Source organism: Atractosteus spatula, chromosome 4, assembly GCF_055471065.1.
Source record: "Atractosteus spatula isolate fAtrSpa1 chromosome 4, fAtrSpa1.hap1, whole genome shotgun sequence".
In the NCBI taxonomy this organism is placed as follows: domain Eukaryota; kingdom Metazoa; phylum Chordata; class Actinopteri; order Semionotiformes; family Lepisosteidae; genus Atractosteus; species Atractosteus spatula.
The window spans coordinates 54762418-54777801 of record NC_142709.1 but is presented as its reverse complement, the minus strand read 5'-3'; the positions used below and the strand labels follow the sequence as shown (position 1 = coordinate 54777801).

The following is a 15384-nucleotide window of genomic DNA, read 5'->3' as shown; positions in this document are numbered from 1 at the left end:
CTTGTTCTGGAGTAACTCGTTTCCCACTGCTCAAGTACCATGTTAACATGCGACAGTCTGCACGATTCTGCCCGTTTGCAAGATAAAGCTGGTAGTGTACTTGGCAAGAACTTGGCAAGAACATCAGTAACCTAGAGACAAAACAGCTTTTAAATCGAAGACCATTTTCAAACACTGCCCCATTCACTGCATACATTTACACGTCCAGCGAACATCCTACTCAATATAATCACATTGCTACAAATTTAAATCAATTCCTTTATTATTAATATTTTAAACATTTGAAAATAGTAATTTTAGGTGTTTCATGTAATCATTGCAACACCCGTAGAGTTTGATGAAATAGACAAAAATCAATCACTCAACTCAATTTTTAATTCATAGGTGGGCATTTGGTCCATGAATCCAAACTACTTCCCGTTTATGATGGGGAGGATGTTGGAATCCCTAAATAACGGAAACAAAGTGGTCTCCAAGTCCAAGAGAGTCCAAGTCCGGGAGAGCTGCAGTAGGGAGTTATTTACTGAATGGGAAGTCACTCATCGATATCACACTGTATTATACAAACCAACGAGTGGCTGGTTTATGCACATCCTCCTTCAAGAAGGAAATTAACAGGATAAAAACAGAGAACTTTTTTATATAAAAAAACACTATAAAAACAGTTTAAAACACTTGATACAACCCTCACTGGAGACAATGAAGACACTCCACAAAGAAACCTCTTCACAGCAAACCATAGTATCAATGTCTACTAATAAGATTTTATTTTTTGTATTTGTTGCTGTAAACTTATTTACATAGAGTATCAAAGTCCAGCTGGCATACACATGTGTAGTTCAGGTGGGTAGCTGCGTCAGCATGCGTAGGCTGCAAAGGAACAAGTAATAGGTTTATTCCATGCTGAAAAAAAGAAGAAACAAAACACAACGTTTAGGCTGTGGAGCCTTCTTCAGGTTTTGTTTTTCTTTCTTCTTTTTTCAGCATGGAATAAACCTATTACTTGTTCTCATACACATATATATACTACTCACAGGGAAAAGGCCTACTGCTTGATCCTTTGGCTGCACTGCACTGTTTTCTCCTCAAGAGGGAGACAGAGTACACTTGAGACGAGCAACGCTACAACAGGACCTAAGCAGAGCTCACCTCTAGTCCCCCACACCTCCTGCCTTGGGTTGTGGTGTCAGTCTGCAGGGGAAGGGCCACCTCCAGGGACAGTGTGTGCTCCAGCTCTCACAGCAGCAGGTATTGCTTGTGCTGTGCAGCCAAGAAGGGGGTCTGGATTCTGTATTTAGTATGAACTGATTGCAGTTTTTACAGTAACCTCAGTTAATTCAATCACAATTTTGCATCCTGTGTTGAATTAAACATTCTGATCAGGATACGTCACCAAAATCATCCCTGACAACAGTCCAAAACATCTGGATTTCAGAAAATGTGTGACACAGGACTTTGGTGAGTTGAATCTGCACTACATCTTGTGGACTGGAAAGCCTTCGTTGGGCTCCTAGGCTGAGACTTTGGGTCTCAGTCCAGGCAATGAGAGCGGGGCCTGAAATGGTGAGTAAATTAAACAGATGCACAGTAAGTCTGCCTGAAAACTCGCGCCTCATTCTGTGGAAAAAGGCTGACGGAGGACAGTCCAGAAGGAAGTGGCCGAGGAGGGTCAGGACAGCGGTTACTGCCGGCGCCGGCGCTGGCGCCTGCCCCCCTCTCTCTGCTCCTTCTTCTTCAGCGCCCTCATGTCCTTCTTCATCCGGGAGTCCACCACCTTGAACACGCCCTTCACCCCCGCCGGGCGGCGCACCTTGCGCCCTGCCCCACGCTTGGCCACCACGTACGTCACCTCCCTCTTCTCCTTCCCCAGCCCGGCCTTCTTGTAGATACTAGAAGGGAGAGGAGATGGCGAAGGGGCAGTTAAAGACAGCACTCAAAGAGAACAAGAGTACTAGGGGCAATGAGTCAGTTGAAAGTGTCTGTGTAGCTGTTATTTTAAAGTGAGCTCAAAGCTGCGTGGCTTTTGAGGTGTGCCCTACTGCTGTCTGGCTGGGCTGCGGAGATGGCACAGCGATCTGTGCTAGGGGTAAGGGCTGGGTTACCTCTTGAGCTGGGCCATCTTCTCTCTTTCGGAGATATCCACAGTGTTCACCACAGCCTCCGCCTTCTTCTTCGCCTGCTCCATCTTCTTTAACGTCTGATGCAGAGAGACAGAGCTGGCTTACAGACGGCAATCAGTAGAGCACCCCCGAGCGGAACGCTTCCCTCCTCCCGCCCCCGCCCCCGCCCCCGCCTCCTCCTCCTCCTCTCCCCCTCCCGCTGGCCCGTCCCTCCGTTCCTCACCCTCCTCTTCTTCCGGGCCTTGGCCTCGGCCACCTTCTTGATGGGCCGGGCGTTGATCTCTCTCCAGCGCTGCCGGTACTCCTCCACCATCTCCCGGGTGACCGGGACGGTCCGGCGCCGGTGCTTGCGCTCGTCCTCCAGGAACCACTCCGGTACCTCGTCCACCTCCTCCGAGAAGGCATGCCTGGGCGGGGACAGACACCGCTACAGACCACCCGACACTGCCGCGTGCCCTCGCGCCTGCCCCCCCCCGGTTCCCACAGCGGCCTCCAGACACCGGCGCGGGTGGCAGCAGGCTTGTTTATTGGTAACCCAGAAAACTCAGAGCAGGTGTGGCTGCACGCGTTTTAGAAGCCACAGTGGAAATGCAAAGACTTGGGACCCCCGACTGAAACATTCGAGACACTGCAAAAATAATACAAAGCAAAGCACTGCATTGGGGAAGGAACATTAAAAACACCAAACTGAAGGCCATCAACTTAAAGTAAGCTATCGCAGTGTTTCTCGTGCCTTCAGACATGAACGGGTATTCAGCATTTGGAGAAAATAAAAAAAAATGAAATTACTGTTTATATAAATTAGTTTTGTATAATAAAGGTTGTAAAATAACATGTTATGTGTTCAGTGTATTTACATGAGGCAGAGGCCATGCTCTAAGGCTGTTCATGTCAAGCGAGTTGATGTTTTCCAGTCGGACGGACATAAAAACCAAGAACACCCAAGAGCAGATGAGCAAGAGATCCTAGTTTCACGTCATCACTTCCTGCCAGGACAAGGTGATTAAGAGGCCCATGTGAATTTGCCCAGTGAACAAATCCGTTTAGACCTGTTTGTTTTGTGCAGGGAGGGGAGGAGCACGCCAGATTTTTTTTGTTTATGCCATCTCGCCATGGGTTCAAGGTGGCTAGGAAGTACTGACCTATGGAAAAGATGTTATATGGACTAATCAATAACCTCATGTAGTGGAAAGTGACAAAAAAAGGGCAAGAGAGTTCCTGGATATGTATTGACAAGTCCTGAGTCTAAATCCGCTCACTGAGAAAGTCTGACTGGATGAGGTGAGTGGAGCAACACTTCAAAACCCAGCTCCTCAGTGCACTGGAACTGTCACTGTGCCCAGAAACAAACAGAGAAAAGTACAATGCTCATCCCCTGTTCCATAAAAAACCCAAGTTGTATTTTATTGAAAATGACTGAGTTTACTAAATGCATATTATTGATTCCAGCTCCATAATTCTTTGCCCTACACAGGATGGCAATACTTTTCAATCCATCCATTTTCTAATGGCTTCTTCCAATTCTGGGGCGCAGGAGATCCACACCCTGAAAGGGGTGCAAGTTCACTGCAGGACACACAGGCATGTACACACTCACAACAGTGTCAGTATACTCAGAAGCCAATTAACCTACCAGCATGTCTTTGGACTATGGGAGGAAACCCATGTGAACTCAGGGAGAACATACAAACTCCATGCAGATAGCACCCCAGGTCCAGAATTGAACACAGGGCCCTGCACTGCAAGGCAGCAATGCTAAATACTACACCACTGTGCCACTCACTGTGGTCACTATGCCGGCCAAAATACTTTGTCTTCCACGAATTAAATTGTGTTCCTAGTTTCTTTTAGTGCCAGCGAGTCTCAGTGTTGGTATAATTTACTGACAGCGAGTCTCAGTGCCAGTGAGCCTCAGTGTTGATATATTTTACTGACAGCAAGTCTCAGTGCCAGTGAGCCTCAGTGTTGGTATATTTTAATGACTGCGAGTCTCAGTGCCAGTGAGTCTCAGTGTTGGTATATTTTACTGACAGTGAGCCTCAGTGTTGGTATATTTTAATGACAGCAAGTCTCAGTGCCAGTGAGCCTCAGTGTTGGTATATTTTAATGACTGCGAGTCTCAGTGCCAGTGAGTCCCAGTGCTGGTATATTTTAATGACAGTGAGCCTCAGTGTTGGTTTATTTTAATGACAGCAACTCTCAGTGCCAGTGAGTCTCAGTGTTGGTATATTTTACTGACAGTGAGCCTCAGTGTTGGTATATTTTAATGACAGCAACTCTCAGTGCCAGTGAGCCTCAGTGTTGGTATATTTTAATGACAGCGAGTCTCAGTGCAAGCGAGTCCCAGTGCTGGTATATTTTAATGACAGTGAGCCACATCTCAAGTGTTGGTGTGTCTAAGCTTCAGTATCTTATTGACAGCAGCCTGTTCTTACCTGCTGAAGGAGCTGTCCACCAGGTCTCTGCGTCTTTTCTTTGATGTGGAAATCAGTGTGCCCAGAGCCAGGCCTTCAGGGTCCAGGATACGAGCACGCTTACCTAAAGAAAAGACAGACAGGCTCTCAGAAAAAGAAATCGCTTGTCGATCTTCAGTAGCACTGAGGCCTTGTTCACGGAAATGCCCACTCAAAGTGATTCTTTGTTACCATAAACTCTAACCTTTAAGTTCTCTTCCAAGCTCTAGTAATGTCAATGAAATACTAGTATCCATACCCTCAGGGGTCCCGCACGGTCACTCACTTGTGCTCTCAACGGGGACCACCTCAAACTCCCCATCTTCATCTTCCACAGCTCCCTGGCCGGACTGCCCTGCTCCACCATGGCTCTTCATCTGGGCAATCTCCCTGTGCAGAGAGACTACATTACCACAGCCTCTGCAGACATCCTACAGAGCACACACACTCTCTACACTGACACACACCCTGCACACCAAACACACTCTATACACCACGTACAGTTACCCTAAAAAACACTACACACCCTCTACAGAGCGACACCCTAAAAAACACACATCCCTATATACTAACACACTACACATTCAACAGACTGGCACACTGCACACCCTACATACATAGGTTCATTCTTGGCTGAATACAGCACCAGCTGTGCCAGCAGCAATCCACTCAGACACAACTCTGAGGGCAGTTCAAAGCATTTTGGAAATGACTCCCGACCTCTCATCATCACTGCTGCTGGTGTCATCATCAGAGTCGCTATTGCCCTCGTCCTCCACATGTTCGTCCTTGACCTGCTCCGGTGTCTCCTGTGCAGGGCCATCCTCTCCCTGCTCAGCAGGTGCCTGTTTTTCTTGGCCCTTCTTCTTTCCTCCCTTCCCTGAATTGAGAATCAGCACACATGATTAAAGAGCTCTGCCAAACTCAAATGATCACAACGCCAGGTGCAAAATATTGGAACCCAGCAGCCTGGCCTAGTCCCTCCTGCAGGGCCAGATGCAGACGGTCATGCAGAAGACTAATATTTACACCCCGTTTTATACAGTGTGATGTACAGCCATAATCCTCCACTTGAGAGGCATTAGACATGACGAGCAGTCTGCTGGCTTCCTTTCTTCCTAATGACATACAAATTTGGTCAATGCAATTTCGAACACAAATAAATCATCCTTAGGTGCATGTGGGAGGGTGAGTGGTCAGACTTATTCCCCTCCATTTCTCTGATGCTCCTCTTAACAACTGGTCCCACCCAATCTGCTGACCACTCATGAATTATATGCTAACTCACACCTCCCACATGCGAAGAGGAAAATCGCAAAGCCAAGCTGATGACTTCACATTGTTCAGCAAGAGATCTGATTTCACTGCTCTGAACAGCAAACCTCTGTCAGCTGAGCTCATGCAGACCACAGCGCGGTGCTGATACACCGCTCCTGCAGTCGAAGCCCCCCCGAGTATACCATGTCCCCCTGTGGTCCATCACAGAAACCGACCTTTGAACTGCTGGTCACGCAGCTGCTCTGTCTGCCTGATCTCCGTCTCGGCATCGGCCTCCAGGTCCAGCTCTGAGAAAGCATCCTGCAGAGGGAGGTGAGAGAGGGCGGTCAGGAAATCTAAACAAAAAGGTCAGACCCGAATACAATCACAATACGTACTAAAGAGGGTTCAGAAGGATTCCTGGAAACTTGCTAAGGCAAGGTTTCTTTCACAACCTGCGCCTTCCTCCAAAGGTGGTTGTTATTATAAGCAGTGTTGTGTGTTAATCCCTGGGTGACACACCTTACTGAACCACAGGGCAGTCTCACGTTCCCTCCTCTCGCTCTGACTCTCCAGGTCAACCAGCAGCTCGTTTCCTTTGCCTTCATCCTCCTCCTCTTCATCCCTGAACGATACTCTGGAAAACAAACACCGAGGCCACTGTTCATTTTCAAATCATTTTCTACAGTGCCATGATTGCAGTTGTGAAGGACTGACAGTGTTTTTTTTACTTTTTAGGAGGTGCTTTCTTCTGCTGCAGCTGTTTCTGTCTTTGCTCCACCTCTTTCAGGTCTTCAGGGTCAAGGTCTGAGGCCAGTGAGACGGCATCACTCTCAGGGTCGGAGAGGTACATGTCCTCTTCATTTTCCTCTCTCCCCTGCAAGATTGCATCAGCACCCTGCATGTCCCCCTTGGAAATCTCGCCAAGAGCCTGAGAGTGAGAGAGAGAAAGAATGTACTGCAACCCACATATCACATAGCTGGCAAGCAATTTCACACGAGCATGTTAGCATCTCAATGTGTGTGTCAGTCAGTGACTTCGTATGTCTTGTCAGAGTGTTGCAGTGTCTTTGTGTGTGTGTCACAGCCCCAGCACCCCAGGGTGGCAGTGTGTCTGTGTCACAGCCCCAGCGCCCCAGGGTGGCAATATGTGTGTGTCACAGCCCCAGCGCCAGCGCCAGCGTGTGTGTCCAGCCCCAACGCCCCAGGGAGTCTGTACCTTTCCCTTTTTGATGGTGCTCAGTGAGAAGAGGCTGGAGTCGTTTTCATCGGCAATCGAGACCCCCGGCAGGTCCATCTTCAGCTCCACTCTCTCCCGCTGCTTGCGCCGCTCTCGCAGCAGCTTCTTCTTCTTCCTGTGTCAGCACACACGCAGGCCACGTCACCATGGGCACACACATCACACACACAGGCCGCGTCACCACGGGCACACACATCACACACGCAGGCCGCGTCACCACGGGCACGCACATCACACACGCAGGCCGCGTCACCACGGGCACGCACATCACGCACGCAGGCCGCGTCACCACGGGCACGCACATCACGCACGCAGGCCGCGTCACCACGGGCACGCACATCAGGCACGCAGGCCGCGTCACCACGGGCACGCACATCACACACGCAGGCCGCGTCACCACTGGCACGCACATCACACACACAGGCCGCGTCACCACGGGCACGCACATCACACACGCAGGCCGCGTCACCACGGGCACGCACATCACACACGCATGGCCGCGTCGCCACGGGCACGCACATCACACACGAAGGCCGCGTCGCCACAGGCACGCACATCACACACGAAGGCCGCGTCGCCACAGGCACGCACATCACACACGCATGGCCGCATCGCCACGGGCACGCACATCACACACGAAGGCCGCGTCGCCACAGGCACGCACATCACACACGAAGGCCGCGTCGCCACAGGCACGCACATCACACACGCATGGCCGCGTCGCCACGGGCACGCACATCACACACGCATGGCCGCGTCGCCACAGGCACGCACATCACACCGTGTCACCACGGGCGCACACACCACGCACGCAGACCGCGTCACCTTGGGCGCACACACCACGCATGCAGGCCGCGTCACCACGGGTCCATGGGCACCACACACGCAGGCCGCATCACCACAGGCACACTGATCATGTCAACATCCATACAAATAATACGTCAACAATTAAACAGACCGTGTTAACATCGCTGTCAGTAAACACAGTGTCAACATATACAAGATTTCAGCATGCTCAAAAACAGGCACAGGACGAGTTGACAGACACACGAGCAAAACTTACCGGCGCAGCTCGGCCACCTCGTCAGCCTTGAGCTCTGCAAGCTGCTTTTCCATCTCTTCGTCCTCCGCCTCTTCCTCATCCATCTGCTCTGTACCTTTTTTTGTCTTCTTCTCCTCTGACTCACTCTCACCTTCACTGGAGCTCAGACTGATCACGAGAAAGAGAGGTGTTTGTGGGAGTTAGACTGACAAACATCGCTTTGGTTCCAACAAAATTCAATGATAAAATACTATTTGCTAACAACGGGAATCTCAGAGCAAACGCAGATACCTGATCTCCTGGTGCAGCTGCTTGGCCTGTTCCTTCAGCTGTCTTGCCAAGAACCGGCGCAGCTTGCCTCGCCAAGCCAGCAGAGCCCTGAGGAAACAGTGGGAATATAACCGTGGATGTGGGGTGTGAGCATACTGTGTCTATGGAGTGTCAGCATAACTGAAAGTGTGGGGCAGGAGTACAGAGTAGAGAATGAGCAGAGTCAGAGTATTGTGGGAGTGGGGCAGGAGTACAGGATCTGTCGGGAATGAGCAGAGTCTGAGAGTATTGTGGGAGTGGGGCAGGAGTACTGGTTCCTTAGGGAATGAGCAGTCTGAGAGTATTGTGGGAGTGGGGCAGGAGTACAGGCACCGTAGTGAAGGAGCAGAGTCCGAGAGTATTGGGGGTGTGGGGCGTGTCTACAGGACACAGAGGGACTGTGCAGGGTGTTTAAACAAAGTGCGTGCATAGTTCTTACCGCAGGTCCTTACGCCCGAGGACTTTGATGTCGCGGCAGCACTCCCTGATCTCTGGGGTCGTAGATGAGTGAAACTCCAGCTCAGGGCTGTCGAAGGTGATCTAGGAGAAGAGAGCAGAGAGCAGTGAGCAGTGACGAGAGATGGGAAACAGTGGCAGTACGGTACAGTCCATTCCCTCAATCGGCCCTCCTCCACCCCCAGCCTTCTCACCTCGTTGGCCTTGCTCAGGAAGTCCACAGGGTTCTCAGCTCTGACGAACTCCGTCACAGAGAAGCGGTGGTATAGTGTCAGGTCTCCATCTGCATACCCTTCTGCCTGCAATCGAGTACAATCAGCAACCCGCACACTGACACAGAGATTCTGCCATACACACATCCTGACACAAACACACGGGGACACACCTTGGGCTTCTTAACTGGCACCAGTTCCTTCACAGTCTTGGCCTGAACCTCCACTTCTTTAAAGGCATGTTTGGGGTCAAAAAACTTGTTGTCAATTTTATCGGGTGCCTGGTAACCTGGACAAAGAGCACAAAAACAGCCATGAGCACCTGAACTGAGAGCTTTTAAAAATTCAAAGGTTTTTTTCTGAAGAACTTCTGCTGAAAATACCAAAGTTACACACCACACCACAACTTCCTAATGTCACAGTGGGACATAAATCCCAAATGTTTTATTTTTTTCTCACAAAAATGCAAATAAAAAATGCAGGCTAACAGGATGTTATCAGCTATTTCCTTTAGTTAACTTAGACACTACAGATTCACACACCTTCTACTGCTGTTGTGTACTCTTTCAGCGTTATCTGTCATCTTTTGTATCTCTGGGTTGGTGTCCTGCTTATCTCACAAGCTTAATTCTGATTTGGGTCTGGTCATTCCCAGGGATCTGGTTGGATCCCATCCAAGGTAGCATTACATGCTCTCCAATCCAGCATGTTATGCTAGCTTATGGTAAAACTAGCAGGAAACACCACCTTAGACCTCATTTTTAAACTATAATATTTCCTTATTCAGGTATCAGTTCCTCTATAAGCAGATAAGGCATTCAGGGAACAATGAGTCACATCATAAGTGAAATAAATTTACAACCCCAGGTGCAGATCAATGCAATTTGGTTATATTTCTTGCTTTTACTGTCAGGATGGTGCTCTTCATTTGGAGACAATATAAAACTAGCTCTGGCATTTTTTACACATTGTAGATTTCAAATGGCTTGTTTTTAATGATAATGTTGAGACTTCAGCTTTCACATCAGTTGAAATTTCATGTTTTTTTTTGTGGTAAAAACATTCAGAGCATTTCAAAATCAGGTTAGGACATGCTTAAATCCCAAAATAAGTGAAATATACAACATCAGACATCATCAGCAATGATACAAATACCATGATCTATCCAACTATCTATTTTCTAACCACCTCTTCTAATTCAGGAGCCAGAGCCTATCCAGGCAATCAACGGACACAAGGCGGGATACACCCTGGATGGGATGCCAGTCCATGGCAGGGCACAAATATCATGATGCTGTAGCGGAGCTAGTTCGGATACGGTGACGTCATCGCCCTCACTGCGTGTAGCAGGGACCTCGGCTGCCTGGGCTGAGGGTGGTCTCCTTTAGCTCATGCGGCTGGTTCCCTGTTGCATTACGCCGGAGACCCGGGTTCATGCCCCAGGCGTTGTGGGACGAAACGAGTGGCGGAGGGCATGAACCGCGACGGTCACAATGCCTTTACCAAAACAGACTGAACACCGATATCGAAACCCGATTGAGTTCGAACAATGGGACAGAAGGGACTGAGAGCTGTCGAGCAGGGAAGACCCCGGGAGAGGCCAGGCGCCCATGCGGCGGGGGGCCGGAGGCGGATCGTACCCTGGCAGACGACGAAGATCTCGGCGGACTCGTTTCGCGAGGCCTGCGGCTTGGTGGCCTGCACGCGCCGGAAGAACTGCTGGAAAATCCAGAGCAGCGGCTGGTAGTCCCGCGAACGGAACACCTTCGTGATGAAGCAGCCTCCCTTGGTCAGGAACTCACACGCCAGCTTCAGAGCCATGAGGGTCAGGTGGGCTGGGGGGAAGAGGGGGAGCGAGTCAGTCAGGGAGGTCGGGGGCAGAAGACCGAAGGGAATAACGGATTGCAGGAAAGACAGCGAGCGAGAAATCTAAGTTACACCTGAGTATAATCGGGTGGTCATAGAGAGGGAAGGCAACAGTGGTCCAAGGATATCAGAGAGTCACCTTCTCTAAACTCCTTCAAATCCAGACTCAGAACCTTCTTCTTTAGAAGAGCCTTTACTTAACTGGTTCCATTCTTTACCCTTCTGCTTCTACATTTCTTAGTACCACCATCTACGGTCTCCTCTGTATATTGTAATTGTGTTTTAGCTTGTGTATTCTTTTTTATTGTTGTCATTCTGTAAACCGCTTTGAGAAGCCACCTTTAAAGGCCCTATATAAAATGAAGTTTTTTATTATCATTACGTGAGAAGACAGTGTGCATGTGTGCTGGTTCTATAGACAGCTTTATGCCAAGTCTGCCTGTGCACCTGTTTTGGTGTGAGTCTCTGTGCTTCAGGCATGTTTGTCTGGTGTTCAGAGAACCAATAGCAGCGATGCCAGTCCGCTGACCTTGTGAGTAGGCATCATGTTGCCAGTTGGCTCCCACGTTGGGCGCTCCATCGTTCAGAACCACATCCACCTTCCAGGTCTGCAGCTCCTTCCTGATAGCCTAGCAGGCAGACACATCGCAGTGAGGAAGACAGCCTTGCAGCCAGGGGAAACCCCCAGGGATCCCATCTCTGGGTCCTCAGGAGATGACGCAGACATTCACATTATGTTTATTTTCCTTACTTCAGCATAAAGGTTTAAAGGCATAAAGGTGCCGAACAAAGGCTGACAAGGAAGCACTCTTGCTGAGCCACCTGATGCCAGCGAGAGGAGGTTGCCACACCCGAGAGCTTCTTCTCTGCAGGACTGAATCTCTCCTGCCTGTCACCTGCACTTGTTAAGGCCACATTGTCACTTTGTCTTCTGGGAGCCTCTTGGCTGGGTCTTTATTGGACTTTGTTCTCAACTGACCTCCCCAGTTAAATAAACAGTTATTCTTATTTAATATTAATCTCACCATACAACATCATGGCTAAGATCTACAGATCAAGTCTGCTAATGGACCTCAAAACCCTGCAAGGAGACTTTTTTCTCTATTATGTAAAATAGATCCTAATATATGGTTATTGGGTGACTAGGCTGTTAGCAATGTAGTAAGCTAAAAAAAATAGCAGTTCTACTGTGTTAACTGCCTGAAATCAATACCTTAAAAGGCTGAAAATCTGACTAAGTAAAATGTGGTATAAGTGCACTGATCACGCATCATGATCGGTACTCTCTCGGTACTCTCTTACTCTCTTGTCAATCCTAATTCAATGTCTTGTGTTGGGACACCTCACTTTCTTAAACTTTAATTTCAGGGACTTAACATTACAAGTAGCCAGTATTTTATTAACGACACTGCCAACACCCCCACAGGGCAGATAAATTCTCTCCCTCGCTGGGCTGGTTTCCAGATTTAAAAGGTCTTTCTCGACACAGCTGATGGATTAACTGCATGAACCACACCCCAATCACTTGCTTAACTACGAATGAATTTATTAGCCAACACACCCTCTGGCACAGCGGACATCACAGGGTCATGTCACATGGGGTTTCATTTCTCTTAAGCTCCCCCTACCTGCCGGCATTTCTCAGTGGTGATATCCTCTTGCAGAGTGACCACGTTGGGGATGGGCTTAATGGGCACCAAGTCCACACCTGGAGTGCGAGAGGCAGAGAGGAAGAGAAGCAGAGAAAAGAGTATGTCAGGCAGAGGAGGAGACACACTCACAGTGGTTCTTCCACAGAGCATTAGCCCTACAGCATATGCTGCTGTGCATGAACTTACAGCAATAATTAACACAGGACTCTCCAGCGCTGGTCCTGCAAAGCCCCAATCAAGCAGGTTTTATAGATCACCATTAAATTGTCAATCTCTGAACACTCAGAGCAATGTGATCAAGTGAGCAGGTAGTTTAAATTAGAGATTACTTGGGACCAATCCAAGTACCTCTCAACCCATAAAGATCACAGTTCTCTTATGTGAACATGATACTTGCTTAAGTTATAAGTTATATTAAGTCTCCATTCCTTAAGAAAACGTGAGATGCCTTTTTTTTCACATTTTACAAAAGCTATAAAGTACAACCTGCACAAGAATATGTTTGAGTAACAGGGCTTTGAGCCAACTGAAAACCAGAAACAGTGTGTCTCACGTGAGGTCATACATACACCTGTACAATGTGGAATGAGTTAATAAAAATGGATGACATTCAATAACCCAATATTACCACGCCAGTTTTTCGAGTATATTCCATGACTGGATTATGTTAAAATGCAGGTCGCATATGAATCCTGTTGAATAGAAACAGACATATAAACCACACTTGTAGACACAGAAACAGAGCTGAACTCACCAATAATGAGGCTGGACACTGGCATGAATTTGGACGCCACCTGTAGCCTACAAAGAGAAACAAGATGAGAGAAGCAGAAAAACGCAACGCCACAGACAAATAATGTAACGCATTCGCAAATCCTACTACATTCCATCTTGGACACTAAATGACTTCATTATAATCAGTAGTCCACTCAACCAGCCTATAATTACTGCTGTTTTCATGTCTTCACTCATTGAGGATTATACATCACCCATAAACCCTGCAGGAACACAGGGATAACTATCACTGCTGAAGGGAAGAAACACTGGGCATTGCTCCAGGGACTACAGGCAATTAATGACGTCACACTCAATACAATTACAGTACCTGAAACTTACTTCAGAATTAATGTCTTAAAAGTGCAAACTGTGAAAGTGAATTTCACATACCCCCTTACTGCACTTTACTAATTAGCACAGTTTTCATTGGTAGATTACCACACCATCAGAAATGTATACAGCGAAATTTATCAGGTATAACAGACATGTAACTAGGCAACCACGTCACCAATATCTCCTCACACACAGCATGTGAAGAAGCTGATGCAGGAGACACCGAGTGTAGGCTTGTTTTATGGGACAGGTTAGAGAGGTACTGCACACGTCCCCGCTCCCTGGCAAACTGAAGCTGGAGCTACGAGTCTGAGCTGCTGTGTAAATGCGCATGGGTTTGTAATGTTGCACAAGAGCATTTAGTTTGTAATATATTCACATTTCTGCCTCATTTCTGTGGCCTGCTCCTTGTCCTAGGGTTGCAATTATGCCGTTACTATTTTCAGGGACCCCAAGCAAATGAGCACCTATCTTCGCCCCCCATGAACATTTAAGCGCACAAGTGAGCCAGTTTCCCGGTAGACTCACCAGCCGCCCGGCGCGGCACACAGGTCCAGCAGCGCCCGAGCTTTCTGCAGGAACTGGTACTTGCGGTTCAGCTGGATGAGCTTGAAAGAGGAGCGAGAGCGGTAACCTGGAAGTGACAGCACAGTCTAAGACTCTGAGGGAACACCGACGGGGCACACAACATTTGCAGATCATCCTGCTGTACACACTTGACAACAGCATGCGACGCCGTCTAATCTCTTTTGACCTGCAAGACAGCAGCTCTCGTCGCCTTAGCTAAATGATCCCAAAATTAAACCCTTGCCAAATGAGCCCTTAATCCCAGTAAGACCGATACTAATGATTTGGAGCACCGATAGTTCCTGGAGACTGCTGGATCACAGAAAACTGTTTATTTTAAGTGTCTGTAGAATTTAAGAACACCTCCCTAAGCATTATTTGTAGACAGTGGTTATGCCATCTTCTGTTTCAATACATGAAAAACGCAATATACGACCATTCGATGGGCATTTTAAAGAAGAGCCCGGTTCGCATGATACATTACAGACAAACCGACTTCTCCTGACAACCCGGTCTTAAAGACGGCACATTCAGCTTCCCGGCCTCCACCGACAAGACAGAAACATACTCACCCGTCTCTTTAGCCAAGTGGTAGAATTTATCTTTCCTGGTCTTTCCGACTTTAAGTTTCTTTCCCATTGCTCCGCCGGTTAAGGGGGGTTAAACAGACAAATAAATATATTCTAGTCCGATATTTCTCCGAACTCCAACAAGCTCTCATCCAACAATCCACCACCGAAGGAAAACAACACGTGCACTTACTGCGCCTCTATTCTGCGTCACGCATGTTGTCGTCATCAAAAGACTGCCGATGAACTTTATTTAAAAAAAAAGAATTTTCGACTGGGCGTTAGACACTGTACGGTTTAACAGTTTCTTTGGCTAATTCCTTTAATGGGAGCTTGAAGCACTAAGAACAAGATGTTTGGCAGGGTCCTTTCCATCAGTATCTGCACATCATTAATTGACAAATATTAAGAGGTGTTTAAAAAGCTTTAGTGAAACAACAATTTTAAACCAAGTTGAAACAGATAATAATAATAATTGATTACACTTATATAGCACTTTTCTGGACACTCCACTCAAAGCACTTTACAGGT

At 48.0% G+C, this 15384-nt stretch overlaps 1 protein-coding gene across 1 annotated transcript; it reads right to left on the bottom strand.

The window, feature by feature from the left end:
- Positions 1-1027: 1027 nt before the first annotated feature.
- ftsj3 (FtsJ RNA 2'-O-methyltransferase 3) lies at positions 1028-15054 on the bottom strand. The gene is made up of 21 exons (XM_088915121.1): positions 14857-15054; positions 14246-14351; positions 13362-13408; positions 12584-12663; positions 11485-11584; positions 10730-10924; positions 9263-9378; positions 9072-9176; positions 8861-8961; positions 8404-8490; positions 8134-8280; positions 7050-7185; positions 6562-6761; positions 6353-6467; positions 6067-6151; positions 5294-5453; positions 4860-4963; positions 4556-4658; positions 2344-2527; positions 2103-2197; positions 1028-1889 (listed from the first exon to the last, which is right to left on the bottom strand). Exons 1-21 carry the CDS (start codon positions 14921-14923, stop codon positions 1682-1684), a joined length of 2541 nt encoding a protein of 846 aa, XP_088771247.1. The 5' UTR covers positions 14924-15054; the 3' UTR covers positions 1028-1681.
- Between the last annotated feature and the right edge of the window lie 330 nt (positions 15055-15384).

Bases quoted from the DNA above. Each gene is read 5' to 3' on its own strand.
- ftsj3 (XM_088915121.1), bottom strand. From the start codon at position 14,923: ATGGGAAAGAAACTTAAAGTCGGAAAGACCAGGAAAGATAAATTCTAC. The intron at 6,152-6,352 runs GTGTGTCACCCA...CTCCCTCTGCAG, and splicing joins CTGCCCTGTGGTTCAGTAAG to GATGCTTTCTCAGAGCTGGA. The intron at 1,890-2,102 runs GTAACCCAGCCC...TCTCCCTTCTAG, and splicing joins AAGATGGCCCAGCTCAAGAG to TATCTACAAGAAGGCCGGGC.